The sequence below is a fragment of the Lathamus discolor genome, chromosome 4 (genome assembly GCF_037157495.1).
Source record: "Lathamus discolor isolate bLatDis1 chromosome 4, bLatDis1.hap1, whole genome shotgun sequence".
Classification (NCBI taxonomy): domain Eukaryota; kingdom Metazoa; phylum Chordata; class Aves; order Psittaciformes; family Psittacidae; genus Lathamus; species Lathamus discolor.
Window position 1 is genome coordinate 29,075,189 of NC_088887.1, and position 15,043 is coordinate 29,090,231.

General features: G+C 41.7%; 1 protein-coding gene across 1 annotated transcript; it reads left to right on the forward strand.

The window, feature by feature from the left end:
- Positions 1–1,359: 1,359 nt before the first annotated feature.
- On the forward strand, positions 1,360–14,286 carry LOC136013370 (heat shock factor protein 5-like). Its single transcript, XM_065677128.1, has 7 exons — positions 1,360–2,128; positions 2,863–3,231; positions 4,805–4,899; positions 6,621–6,980; positions 7,066–7,207; positions 7,701–7,794; positions 13,800–14,286. Exons 1-7 carry the CDS (start codon positions 1,360–1,362, stop codon positions 14,284–14,286), a joined length of 2,316 nt encoding a protein of 771 aa, XP_065533200.1.
- The last annotated feature ends 757 nt before the right edge of the window (positions 14,287–15,043 follow it).

The window sequence follows — 15,043 nt, forward strand, 5'->3', positions numbered from 1 at the left end:
ATCAGGGTCTGAACGTTTGCACTCGGGGAGCTGGTTTGTGGGTCAGGGGGTAGTGCTGTCCGGTTGGACTTTACACAAATGTAGTTTTAGGTCGGTAAGGAAGTGAGACTTTCCATATTGGCAGCACCGTTCCAGAGGGCACAATGCATAGGATATGCCTAGCTCCTCGTTTCTGTCCTAAGACATGAGGCTTAGGAGCAGGGTCTAGACCTCGCACATAGGGGCCTGGTTTATGGGGCGTCTGAGAGTGCTGCCCTGTGTGGTCGGACAGAGGTGTAGGTTTAGGTGGCTAAGCAAAGGTGGATTGCCATGTTGGTGTCACTGTTGCGGAAGGTGCCATGTTTACGTGATGCCCAGCACCAGCTTTCTGTTTGTTAGTATATTCTTCACATCAGGATTTGGACGTTCAAACTTTGAGAGCTGTTTTAGTGGGTCAACAGAGAGTGCTGTTCAGTGAGGCTTTAGGATGGAGTTTTAGGTGTGTATGTAAGTGAGGATATCCATGCTGGGGGCACTGTTCCGGACCGTATGGAACACGTGCAGTTCTTTCTTTTCTGAAACATTAGCCTTAGGAGCAGGATCTAGACAGTCACACTTCGGAGCTTGGTTCTGTGGCACTTGAGAGAGCACTCCATGTAGGCAGTACACATGCAATCCTATGTGGTTAAGCAAGAGCGGATTCCGATGTTGGGAGCATTGTCCTGCCGGTCTCCCTGTGTAGGTGCTGCTCAGCAGCTGCGTTCTGTGCTGGCGCTACGTGCTTGGGAACAGCGGCTGGATGTTCGCACTGTGGAGCCGTGCTCCAGCCCAGCAGAGTGATGCAGCAGAGGGTCAGTACGGCAGTGGTGCTTAAGGTGGCAAGGCAAGGGCGGATTACCGTGCTGGGGGCACCTTTCCGGAGGTCTCCATGTGGAGGAATTCGGTTGATTTTTCCGTAAATGCTCATAAAGCCCACTGGATTATTTGTGGTGGTCTTCAGCTGCAGAATGAGCAGTGAGAAGAGTGGGAGCAGTGCGCTCACAAGTGGGCTTTGTTCCCCTTAGCAGGCACCAGAAGGTTCTCTGAAGCGGCTGATTGCTGTGGGGCAGTCGGGCTCGGAGGGGAAGGTGTGCAGGGAGCTGGGTTCACTCTGCTGTGTTTTCCGGAGAGGGAAAGCATGAGTTGAGTCTGGCTTTGCTTCGGGAAGAAAGCAGCTTTGGTTCTGTCGGAGCGCTGCGGTCTGCTGATGTCCAGCGGGCAGCGCGGGCTGAAGCCGGCCGCGGGCCGGTGTCGCTCCCCCGGCGCGGGCCGATGGGGCCGGGCGGTGCCCGGCGGCCGGTGGAGCGCGAGCGGCCGGGGCGTCCGTTGTCGGGGAGCGCCATGGAGGGCCAGCGGCTGCCCGGCGCTGTCAACCCCAGCCACTTCCCGGCCAAGCTCTGGCAGCTGGTGAACAGCCCGCGCTGCGGCTCCGTGCGCTGGGATGCCCGTGGCGAGGGGCTGCTCATCGACCGGCGGCTCTTCGAGCGGGAGCTGCTGGGCGCGGAGCCGGCCGGCGAGGGGGCGGCGCTGGGCGCCGGCCTCTTCAAAACCAGGAACTTCGCCAGCTTCATCCGGCAGCTGAACCTGTACGGGTTCCGCAAGCTGGGGCCGGGGCCCGGGCCCCTGCGGGACCCGGCGGGGGGCGACGGCGGCGGCTCCGCCGGGCCGCTGCTGCACTTCCACAGCCCCCATTTCCGCCGCGACCGCCCCGAGCTCCTCGTGCGCCTCAAGCGCCTGACGAGGGCCAACAAGGCGAAGCTGGCGGCCGGCCCGGAGCTGCCCAGCCGCCCGCCCCAGCGCTCCCAGCGCCCGCCCTCGACGCTCGGCGAGGCTGCCAGGCCCGGTGAGCTGGGGTGGCCCCGGGCTGCGGGCCGAGAAGCGCTGGGGGCTGGGGGCTTCGTAGAGCGCCACCCCCGCAGGGAGCAGGGCTGCCGGACCTTGCTGCGGGAAAGCCGCTGCTGTTGGCGCAGGGAGATGTGCTGCCAGCAGGCACGGGGAGCGGGGCTCGCGTGTGCTTCAGTCTGCCCCTCGGCTGCAAGACGGCCTCTGTCGGGGGCTGCAGTAAGAGCCCCCTCACCCCGTCTCTGTGGAGCGGGCACGGCCCTGCCAGGTGAACGTTACTGCTCCTTGAGGGGTTGCTCCAAAAGCTGTCGTTAAATCTGCGTGAAGCGATGGGTAACGCTGTGAGGGCAGGTACCGCTTCGTGAAACAGTAACTGACTGAGAGAGGAAACCAGGGAAGATTAAAGGGGATGTCTTGGGAGTAACAAAACAGCAAAGTCTGAGCTTTTTGAGACTCAACTGCACCGGGTGAGCTACCTGAGAAAAGCTGGCTTTGGGTTTGTTTTCCTTGACAAACTGACGGACTTGTGATCAAGGGCTCTCAGAGGCACGTTTAGGATTTGGACGTTGCCCTTGCCTTGGCTGCCCGTGTGCTGTCATCACTGGAGCTTGGTAGAGCCGTGCTTCACGATTCCCCTTTTATTTCAACTCGCTGCCTGCTGTAACGCGCAGCACTTCCTAAATGACTTGTGCCCGTTTAGTCAGCTCCTGCCCGTTTTGGTTCATAATAGCACATTTCTAGGCAGCGATCCCTTGCTCCTGAGGGCTTCAGGAGACTGAATGCTCCAGAGATGTCCGTGTGTTGGCCCAGCACTGATGTTCCTGTGTGTTCAGGTGGTAGTGCTACAGCAGTTACTGTTAGAATAGAGTCTGTAGTTGGATTAAGAACATTGGAGCAAAGGTGGTCTTCCCAGGGAACGTTGTGGAGCCTTGGCTCCTCATCCTGCCTTTCAGGGCTAGTGAAAACTCCTTCCCTTAGTCCTTGTTTCCCTTTGTTTTGCAGGACTGGTGACTGCAGGACAGGCTCCTCAACCTTGCCGTCCACCCAGCTTCTTCCCCTACTCCAACAGAGTGGCCTCCTGCCTGTACCCCCCTGCTTTCCAGGCAGCGACTTCCCAGCAGCGCCCACTCCCTTCCAGACCGTGGCAGGGTTCCGTTGGGTCGCTGCCAGGGCACGGGGCTTCCGCAGCTTTCCCAGGCCCAGGGGCTCCCTTTCCCGTCCTCCACCGCTGTTCCACCGAGGTCACGTACACGCTCCACACCGTGTGCTCGCTTCTGCCGCTTCAGCGAGGGGCTCCAGCTGCTGCTTCCCTTCCAGAACCCGGCAGCTGCGCGTCTCCAGGGCAGTGCTTGCCAGGCCCGGATCCAACACGTACGGCAAAAGTTCTCCCCTTGCTGCTCGAGAAGTTACCGCAAAGTGATGCATGAAATGTTTTTCCCCAGTGCTCTGTCACTGTGTGTGTACCTGACGTGCGTGCTTGCGCTGAGATGTGTGTTCCCTGTCCGTTACTTGCTACCAGCCGGGGACAGAATGTGCTTTAGCTGCTCCTTTCTTCTGGCTCTGATGAGATGAACTGTATCAGAGACAGAAGAGCTTAGAAATGCCTTCTCTGCAATGAGCAGGGAAGGACAACAGTGTGTGGGTGAAGCAGGTGGGTGTGGAATCTTCATTCACCTGGAAGACTTGAAGTATTACAAATGAATTGGCCCCTTTCCCTTTGCCGGCCGAGCCCATCAGTGGGGCTTCCACAGGTGCAGTTTTTCTTGCTGTTAGATCAGGCACTGCTGCAGCTGGCAAAAACCCCCAAGAAAAGGTGTTGTGAGTGCAAACCATTCTTTTTGTGCACCATTCTTCACTTCAGACCCGTTCAGAACTGGTCACCAGTCTGGGCTGCTACACAGTTATGTTTGTTCTCCTCCCCTTGATGTACAGGCATTACAGCGCGTTTGATTCACGAGTTGCTTCCGCTGTAAGCTCTACAAAGTGCAAGAGTTGTGCAATTTCTACTTTACTTGTAGCTTCTTACAGCCTGTGATCTGGACATCATGTTTTACACTTGCCTCCTGTTTCACAAGCACTTTTTCCCTTTGGGTTCTTCCTTTTCCTCTCTTAGAAACTAGGCTCTTTGTACTGCGTGCTTGTTTCCTTAGGATGACTCCAGCAGGTTACAGCCCATCTCTCCTTTGCTCTCTTGCACTGCTTTTACAGTAGCCCTTTAAGTTTCTTTGGTGGATTTCTTGGGTTTGTCCACATCCTTTGGCGTTCCCAGGGAGTGAAGCCCAGGTATCCTTAGATTTTTGGCACTGCGCGGAACTGTAATATGTTTGCAGGTCACAGACTGTTCTTCTGAAAGATGCCCAGATTTCATCCTAAGTAAGGTTGCTGAGAATGAGCTTTTGAAGTAACAGGAGTCAGACACGTGCCTCGTGCTGCTGTGGAGGGATGTCCACTAGCTCGCTCCATGTTGTTTAGCTCTTGTGTATGTTGCTCCAAACTGGACAAGAGTTCACAGATTTCGTATGACAAAGGGCACTAGGTTTAGGTACTCAAATCCATATCGGTTATCGGTGCAACTGTCTCGTGAGGAATCCCGCGGAGGTGCCAGGCATGGCAAAGAAACGGGTCTGATCACGTGGCCGTCTCAAGTCACACACAGCCATATCAAAAAGGTGGTATTTAGATAGAGAAGAGTGAATACGAAGTTTCTGTGTGTGTGTGTGTTGGTTAATTCTACAACACGTATGTTTGATTTGTGTCTCCATACTTCAGAAGAAATATGTTTTAAGGTGGAGAGCTCAGTCTCTCAGTCAGTGGGGAGGTCATAATCCCTTTCAGGGAGTTATCTTACGGAGTGGTTACTGCAGTGTTTAATGCAAGTAAGCAACAGAACCGTGCACACTGGGCACCGGTTCTGGCATCTGATCCCTGTGTTTGAATTTTGCAGGCACCCTGCAGTGTTTGCCCCCTGCCCAGGGAGGGCCTGTGACTGTCAGCGCCAGAGCTGCGGCTGCGGCGTCCACCGACTGCGGCTTTGTGCAGGTGAGTGCAGCGCACAGAGAGCAGGGGGAAGGGAGGAGACCCCGTGCATGGACCGCAGGGTTCTGGGCTTGCGGCAGGAAGGAGAGGACTTTGGGACTGGATCTGCTTTAGAAAGGGAAAGTAACGTGGTTTGCCAATGCCCATTTCAAAGCACCGCTTTGAAACATGAAAGGGGCAGTGCTGTAATGCAGGTAAGGTTTCAGGGCAGCGGCATAGTGGGTGTCCTCATCGGCGGAGGGTTTTTTCCCATAAAAGTGTTATGTTTGACTTCACCATAATTCGCTTCAGTTCCTGAGTCTCCGTTTGTCTTTGAAGAAAGCCCTTGCCTGCACAAAATGGGATTCTTTAATGTTATGATACTGGGAATCAGCTCCACTTCTGTGCCCCAGACAGCTTGTGGCAGTCCTGAGTTTCATTGGATGCATGAGAAGAACCAAGCTGACTTTTGGAATTGGCCCCAGCTCAGAGATACCCTATCTAGGAGAGCTCCAGTGCTTCCTGTCAAGGCTTTCTAGAATTCTGGTGGAAATTGCCCCTCATTGGGTGGCCTGGCTTATCCAGTAGCAAAAGAACCTCAGTAAAAATGCCAGGGCTTCCTTTCGCGGTCCAGCAGCATGGAGATGCTTTTTTTCCTCACAGGGGATAAGCAAAGCAAGCTCTGCTGGTGTGTGCTGAAAAAGGGTTGACCTGTGCAAGCCTGATCGTCCAGTTTCTTGTCTTGCAAATACCGACCGTTTGAACTTTTTGTGTGTTTTTCTATTTTAATATGAGCTTACCCGAGCTGGGGAGGTTATGGCCAGGGTAACGTTGCTGTGAGGCTAGAAATAGCCAACAGCCAGTCGTGCCATTGATAGGCTGGTGTTTGTTTTCCACACGGTGCATCTTTGTCCTCTCACTTCCATTGTGAGCTGCTTTTCCCTCCAGCACATGAGGATCAGTGTGAGTGATGGGAAGTCACAGTCACGTCAGTTCCGATGTCAGAAGCCTGAGATCAGTGTCTGGGATAGCACATGGTCCCAAAGGAGTCGTCAGGGGGTGGTGGTGTGTCTAGATTGAAAGGTAATAGAAATACACAGTCAAAAGGGTCTTCCTTGGAGAAGCAAGTCCCATGGAGTCAGAAGAGATGGACTGGTTACTTAACCAGTAAGCGGCCTGGTAGCTTCCTGGTTAACCGCTTCCTGGTTAGCGGTTGCTTGGATTGTGCAGCCGCAGCCAGGGAACTGCCAGTCAAAAGGTGCTGCTGCATCTGGGCAGAGGTTGGTGGAAGGTCCCCTGCGTGTGAGCAGCCCAAAGGCAAGCAGGGGTGTAAGCCAGTGGTGCCAGGTCAGTGCCTGGCTGCCTCTGAGCAGGACAACAGGAGCAGTGTGCAGAAGGGATCAAAGGGGCTTGAGATTTCCGAGCCTTAGTGTAGCCTCGATCACTTCTCCGGGAGCAGGGTGGCAGGGGCTGTGCAGGTGGTGCAGAAGACAGTGCTTTGGCTGTGGATCTCACTGAGCTCTGGCCAAGAATCAGTTTACCTCGTGTGTGCTCTGGGGCAGACACTTCCCTGAGGTCCTGCTGAGGGATGCAGCCAGCTACAGCCTTGATCATCCTGCCCTGCTTGTGTCCTCATCATCAGTAAGCACTTGCACGGTCCTCAGCAGCAGTAAAATCCGTCAGCCCTGACTGAAAATAGTTGTGATTTTTGGATCTAGCAATTCCCTGTATTTTGTTTCTCGCAGAGTCCTGACGTGCAGCCACCTTCTGCAGCTGAATGCCCGCCCTCTGATGGGGCACATCATGCATCTGAGGGCGAGGAGAAGTTGCCGGAATTCAGCTACGAAGATGTGTTGGAGATTTTCAATGAGATGTGTGCATCACGCAGCGCTGATGTAGTGACACCGGAGCCTGCGGAAAGCTGGGATGGAGAGCTGCTCGAAAGCTACCTCAATGCGGCCATAGAAAGCGCCGCTGCTGCTGAAACGGCGCAAGACTCTGTGACCACACAGGGAGCCCCTGAAGAACAGGGAGAAGGACTGGATCACACCCTAGCTCACCAGTCCGAAATGGATGTTCTGGAAGCACTGTTCAGTGCAGAGCACGTAAGGGCTAAATGGAGGTAAAACTCCGAGGGAAACTATCGCGTGATCTTTGGGTTTATTTCATTTGTGGTGTGTTTTTTCAAAGGAGAATGCGAGTGTAGAATGTGGATCTCTGGCGGAAGAGAGAGAGCTGCCATCAGGAACCGAGGCGGCGAAGAATGCTGCAGAAGAGCCAGGATCCCCTGCAAAACATCAGTGCAGGAAGAGAAGACAGAGCTCACAGCAGGGTAAGTCCCTGGTAAGAGATCCTCCGTTTGTTAGAGGTGGCCAAGACAGCTGCTCTGAAACTCTTCCAGGAAGGGGAGATCACAAGAGCTGAGTTACTGTCTGCAGTGTAAGTACCTCACTGGGCCTTCAGTTCAACCATTACACTCGTACAGGCTCTTAGCGTACTTCCCGACAGGCTTCTATAGATAAGCTGGTGCTGAGGACTCCTGGGGGGAGAAGGGAATAAATTCTATCAGTCAGTAAAAGCTGAAGCTGCGGGAGTTGGGTCAGAGCCCTGCACGGCACAGTGCACAACACTGAGATGCAGGCTGCGGGTATGCTTGCTGGAGGGTGAGAGTGCCACAAAGGGAGCACTGATCAATGAGGTGACCGTTGAAGTAAGAGGGGAAAAGCCCCGCACGCTGCCGAAGTGAGTGCACGAGTCCAGCCTTTCTGGCTCAGCTCACTAAAGACGTTTCAGAGCAGCCTGCTGGTACGTGTGCTGAAACACAGGAGAAAAGCACCCTCAAGATTCCCAAGTGGCAGGCCGCCTTTGGCCAGGTCGGACTGTCCCCGATGGCAGCACAGTTGCTGTGCGTGCTGCCAGGTGAGCCGTAGGCAAGGCCTGATGCTTCCTGGGTGTCGTTTGCTTCCTAGACCCCCACGAGCCGGAAGGTGGAGCCTGTAAGCGGGGCTGCTTCTGGACGAAGACACCGGAGTGAGGAGCGGTGAACACGTGGAGCAGCTGCCGGCTGGTTCCCTCCTGCGAGTGCGGCAGCAGCGCTGGCCACGGAACTGGGGCCTGGGTTCAGCGTCACGCCTCTTCTGTTTCCGGACATTGAAGTTGCTGATAGCTTTAGTCATCAATTTGTGTGTTACTGATGGCTTTAGTCATCAGCTTGTGTGTTATTGATAGCTTTATTCATCAATTTAGGTGTTATTGATAGCTTTATTCTTAAATTTGTGTGGTGTTTATAGCTTTATTCCTAAATTTGTGTGGTGTTTATAGCTTTATTCATAAATTTGTATGGTATTTATAGCTTTATTGATAAATTTATGTTTTATTTACAGCTTTCTTCATAAATTTTGTATGTTATTGATAGCTGTATTTATAAATTTGTGTGGTATTTATAGCTTTATTATATATTTTATATTATTTATAGCTGTATTAATAAATTTATAGGTTATTTATAGCTTTACTGATAAATATATGTTATTTATAGCTTTATTAATAAATTAGTATGTTTATAGCTTTAGATATTGATGTTATTGATAGCTGTATTTATAAATCTGTGTGGTATTTATAGCTTTATTAATATATTTTATATTATTTATAGCTGTAGTAATAAATTTATATGTTATTTATAGCTTTACTGATAAATATATGTTATTTATAGCTTTATAAATAAATTAGTATGTTTATAGCTTTATATATTGATGTTATTGATAGCTGTATTTATAGATTTGTGTGGTATTTATAGCTTTATCAATATATTTTATATTATTTATAGCTGTATGAATAAATTTATGTTATTTACAGCTTTACTGATAAATATGTTATTTATAGCTTTATTAATAACTTAGTATGTTTATAGCTTTATATATTGATGTTATTGATAGCTGTATTTATAGATTTGTGTGGTATTTATAGCTTTATTAATATATTTTATATTATTTATAGCTGTAGTAATAAATTTGTTATTTATAGCTTTACTGATAAATATATGTTATTTATAGCTTTATTAATAAATTAGTATGTTTATAGCTTTATATATTGATGTTATTGATAGCTGTATTTATAAATCTGTGTGGTATTTATAGCTTTATTAATATATTTTATATTATTTATAGCTGTAGTAATAAATTTATATGTTATTTATAGCTTTACTGATAAATATATGTTATTTATAGCTTTATAAATAAATTAGTATGTTTATAGCTTTATATATTGATGTTATTGATAGCTGTATTTATAAATTTTTGTGGTATTTATAGCTTTATTAATATATTTTATATTATTTATAGCTGTATGAATAAATTTATAGGTTATGTATAGCTTTCCTGATAAATATATGTTATTTATAGCTTTATTAATAAATTGGTATGTTTATAGCTTTATATATTGATGTTATTGATAGCTGTATTTATAATTTTTGTGGTATTTATAGCTTTATTAATATATTTTATATTATTTATAGCTGTAGTAATAAATTTATAGGTTATTTATAGCTTTCCTGATAAATATATGTTATTTATAGCTTTATAAATAAATTAGTATGTTTATAGCTTTATATATTGATGTTATTGATAGCTGTATTTATAAATTTGTGTGGTATTTATAGCTTTATTAATATATTTTATATTATTTATAGCTGTATGAATAAATTTATATGTTATTTATAGCTTTTCTGATAAATATATGTTATTTATAGCTTTATTAATAAATTTGTATGTTTATAGCTTTATATATGGATGTTATTGATAGCTGTATTTATAAATTTTTATGTTATAGCTTTATTAATATATTTTATATTATTTATAGCTGTATTAATAAATTTATAGGTTATTTATAGCTTTACTGATAAATATATGTCATTTATAGCTTTATTATTAAATTAGTATGTTTATAGCTTTATATATTGATGTTATTGATAGCTGTATTTATAAATTTGTGTGGTATTTATAGCTTTATTAATATATTTTATATTATTTATAGCTGTAGTAATAAATTTATATGTTATTTATAGCTTTTCTGATAAATATATGTTATTTATAGCTTTATTAATAAATTTGTATGTTTATAGCTTTATATATTGATGTTATTGATAGCTGTATTTATAAATTTTTATGTTATAGCTTTATTAAGAAATATATATTTATATATAAAATATATATAAAATATGTTATAGCTTTATTAATACTTTTATATGTTATTTATAGCTTTCTTCATAAATTCGTTATTATAGCTTTATTAATAAATTTATTTGTTATAGCTTTCTTCATAAATTTGTATGTTATTTATAGCTTTATTTCTAAATTGATATGTTTCTTATCGCTTTATTAATAAATCTATGTTATTTATAGCTGTATTAATTAATTTGTGTGTAATTTATTGGTTTATTAATAAATTTGTTATTTATAGCTTTCTTCATAAATTCGTATGTTATTTACATCTTTATTAATAAATTTGTATGTTATTTATAGCTTTATTATTAAATTTGTCTTATTTATAGCTTTATTTGTAAATATATATGTTATAGCTTTATTTATAAATTTGTATGGTATTTATAGCCTTATTAATAAATTTGTTATGTATAGCTTTATTATTAAATTTGTGCTATTTATAGCTTTTTAAATAAATGCATCTGTTATTTATAGCTTTCTTCATTAATTTGTGTGTAATTTATAGCTTTCTTCATTAATTTGTATGTTATTTACATCTTTATTAATAAATTTGTATGTTATTTTTGGCTTTATTAATAAATTTCTGTCATTTATAGCCTTATTAATAAATTTGTTATAGCTTTTTCATAAATTCATCTGTTATTCATAGCTTTATTAATAACTTTGTATGTTATTTATCGTTATTAATAAATCTATGTTATTTATAGCTTTATTATTAAATTTGTGTTATTTATAGCTTTTTAAATAAATGCATCTGTTATTTATAGCTTTCTTCATTAATTTGTAATTTATAGGTTAATTAATAAATATATGTTATTTATAGCTTTATTAATAAATTAGTATGCTTATAGCTTTATATATTGATGTTATTGATAGCTGTATTTATAAATTTGTATGTTATAGCTTTATTAAGAAATATATATTTATATATAAAATATATATAAAATATGTTATAGCTTTATTAATACTTTTGTATGTTATTTATAGCTTTCTTCATAAATTCGTTATTATAGCCTTATTAATAAATTTATTTATAGTATGTTACTTATAGCTTTATTAATAAATTTGTGTTATAGCTTTTTTCGTAAATTCATCTGTTATTCATAGCTTTATTAATAACTTTGTCATTTATAGCTTTATTACTCTGTTATGTAGAGCTTTCTTCATAAATTTGTATGTTATTTATAGCTTTATTAATAAATCGATGTTATTTATAGCTTTCTTCCTAAGTTTGTGTGTTATTTAGAGCTTTATTAATAAATTTGGATGTTACTTATAGCTTTCTTAGTAAATTTGTTATTTACATCATTATTGTTATTATATTATTTATAATATGTATGTAAATTATATAAATAGATATAACACAAATTCATATGTTATTTATAGCTTTATTTGTAAATATATATGTTACAGCTTTATTAATAAATTCCTATGTTATTTATAGCCTTATTAATAACTTTATTTATAGCTTTATTATTAAATTTGTGTTATTTATAGCTTTATTTGTAAATATATATGTTATAGCTTTATTAATAAATTTCTATGTTATTTATAGCCTTATTAATAAATTTGTTATTTATAGCTTTATTATTAAATTTGTGTTCTTTATAGCTTTATTTGTAAATATATATGTTATAGCTTTATTAATAAATTTCTATGTTATTTATAGGCTTATTACTAAATTTGTTATTTATAGCTTTATTATTAAATTTGTGTTCTTTATAGCTTTATTTGTAAATATATATGTTATAGCTTTATTAATAAATTTCTATGTTATTTATAGGCTTATTACTAAATTTGTTGTTTATAGCTTTATTATTAAATTTGTTATAGCTTTTTAAATAAATGCATCTGTTATTTACAGCTTTCTTCATAAATTTGTATGTTATTTATAGCTTTATTACTAAATGTGTCATTTATAGCCTTATTAATAAATTTGTTATAGCTTTTTCATAAATTCATCTGTTACTCATAGCTTTATTAATAACTTTGTATGCTATTTATAGCTTTATTAATAAATTTGTGTCATTTATAGCTTTCTTCATAAATTTGTGTGTTATTTAGAGCTTTCTTCAGAAATTTGTATGTTATTTATAGCTTTATTATTAAATTTGTGTTATTTATAGCTTTTTAAATAAATGCATCTGTTATTTATAGCTTTCTTCATTAATTTGTGTGTAATTTATAGGTTTATTAATAAATTTGTATGTTATTTATAGCTTAGTTAATAAATTTGTGTCATAGCCTTATTAATAAATTTGTTATAGCTTTTTCATAAATTCATCTGTTATTCATAGCTTTATTAATAACTTTGTATGTTATTTATAACTTTATTAATAAATCTGTGTTATTTATATAGCTTTCTTCATTAATTTGTGTGTAATTTATAGCTTTCTTCATTAATTTGTGTGTAATTTATAGGTTTATTAATAAATTTATATGTTATGGCTTTCTTAAGAAATTTGTATGTTATTTATAGCTTTATTAATAAATCTGCTATTTAGAGCTTTCTTCATAAATTTGTGTGTTATTTAGAGCTTTCTTCATAAATTTGTATGTTATTTATAGCTTCAGCAATTCGTATGTTATTTACATCTTTATTAATAAATTTATGTTATAGCTTTCTTCATAAATTTGTTCTTATAGCTTTATGAATAAATTTGTGTTATTTATAGCCTTATTAATAAATTTGTATGTTATTTATCGCTTTCTTCATAAATTCCTATGTTGTTTACATCTCTATTAATAAATTTCTATGTTATAGCTATCTTCAGAAATTTATGTTATTTGTATCTTTCTTCAATTTGTATGTTATTTACATCTTTATTAATAAATTTCTATGTTATAGCTTTTTTCAGAAATGTGTATGTTATTTATAGCTTTATTAATAAATTTGTTATTTATAGCTTTCTTCATTAATTTGTAATTTATAGGTTTATTAATAAATTTGTTATTTATAGCTTTCTTAAATTTGTATGTTATTTACATCTTTATTAATAAATTTATATGTTATGGCTTTCTTCAGAAATTTGTATGTTATTTATAGCTTTATTAATAAATCTATGTTATTTATAGCTTTCTTTATAAATTTGTGTGTTATTTATAACTTTATTAATAAATTTGTGTTATAGCTTTTTTCATATATTTGTTATTTGTAGCTTTATTCATAGATTTGTATGTTATTTTAGCTTTATTAATAAATCTATGCTATTTAGAGCTTTCTTCATGAATTTGTGTGTTATTTAGGGCTTTATTAATAAATGTTTATGTTATTCATAGCTTTCTTAGTAAATTTATTGTTATTTATAACATTCTCGATGTTTCTAGTGATAATAAATCTTATGGTTTAAAGAGCCGTGTTTGTGTCTTGTTGTTAAGAATAGTGCTGACATCTTTGTACTAGACACTGTCAGTCTGGTCTGTGCTCTCAGCAGTGCCATGCAGTCCACGTTGTGGGAACTATTAATAACTGTACCATGCAGTCCACGTTGTGGGAACTATTAATAACTGTACCTCCTGCTTTTTCTCCTCGGAGGACCAACCTATGGGGGAGACGTCCCCCCACACCTTCCACCTCCCCGCCAGGCTCTTTACGGTAGCATTTCAGAATTTCAGACACTTCAAATGTCCTTTGAATACCCATGAAACCAACCTGCTCCTCTGCTGGGAGCCAGCGTGTTGCTGCGTATGGTTCAGGTCTTGCTTAAGGGTGAACAAGGATGTGAGCATACCCCCAGACATCTTCCCCGAGGCTGTACAGTTACGGGAGCAGGGGGTGTGGGATGCTATGGGCAGGTACCTAGGCCAGGGGCCCCGGCAATGCTGTGGAACTTCACCCCTGAACAAGTGCAAGATCCAGGAGAACGACTCCATTGGCTGGGAAAAGCATCGTCCTGGCGGTACCAGAGAGGCCAAATCAGCACAACGTGCTGGGGCCTGCCCCATGCCCACCGAGCCCTGCTCAGCACTATCCAGCACCCTCAAGGAGAAAAGGTCCCTGGATCTCATGGCAAAGCAGCAGGCAGTGCTTCTACTCCAACCCCAGCAACCAGCACTGCGGCTGCTGCAGCCTCAGCAGCAGCACTCCAGCCATTCCAGCCGGGGTGACGGGTACTGGCACACGCAGGCACAGCCCAGAAGCCCATCGGGCATTGCGGAAGGTGGGAAGGAGCTGGTGGGCTTTGCAGAATCCTGACTGTGGCAATGTCCGCAGAAGCCCCTGTGCTCCCTCAGCAGCAGTGCCGGGACAGGAGCTGTTGCTGGGCCTCCCCTGCCCTTGGCAAGCACAGCCCCAGCCCCAGCAACACTCGGGAGCTGCGCTTCCTGAACCAAATAATGCTGCTTCCAGCTCTGTGCCCGTGTACAAAGAGCCCAGGATCGGGTCACTGCTGAAACCCAGCTGGGAACTCAGCACCAGCAGCCACTTGCTCAGCACCCGGGCGGGATGGGGAGGAGAATGGGAACAACGTAAAACCCACAGGTGGAGATGAGAACAGGTCAGGAACCGAAATCAAGTACACTGTAACATTCGTGTTATTGCTATTCAGAGAATGGAAACAACAAGCGGAGAGATACGGAACCAGAAAGGGAAAAAGACATCAGGAGCCAGCAGTGACGCCCAATACAGTTGCTCAGCACCCGCTGAGCGTCACCCAGCCCGACCCAAGCAGCAACCCATCCCTTCTGGGTGACCTGCCCTGGTTTCTATGGCCTGAGGTGTCATGGGCGCACTGGGCTGCAAAGCATTTCTACTAGCGAGTATGATGTATAAATTGGTATACATTAAAATAATATCTGTTCGACAATAATTATAATTACACGATATAGCTTATTACAAAAATAAGTGAGGGTTAGAGTTGGGGTCAGGAATAAGGGTTTTGCTCAGGGATAGGGTTTAGGGTTAGGGGTTAGGTTTTGATTTAAGCCACAGCATCACAGCAGGGAGGGGACAA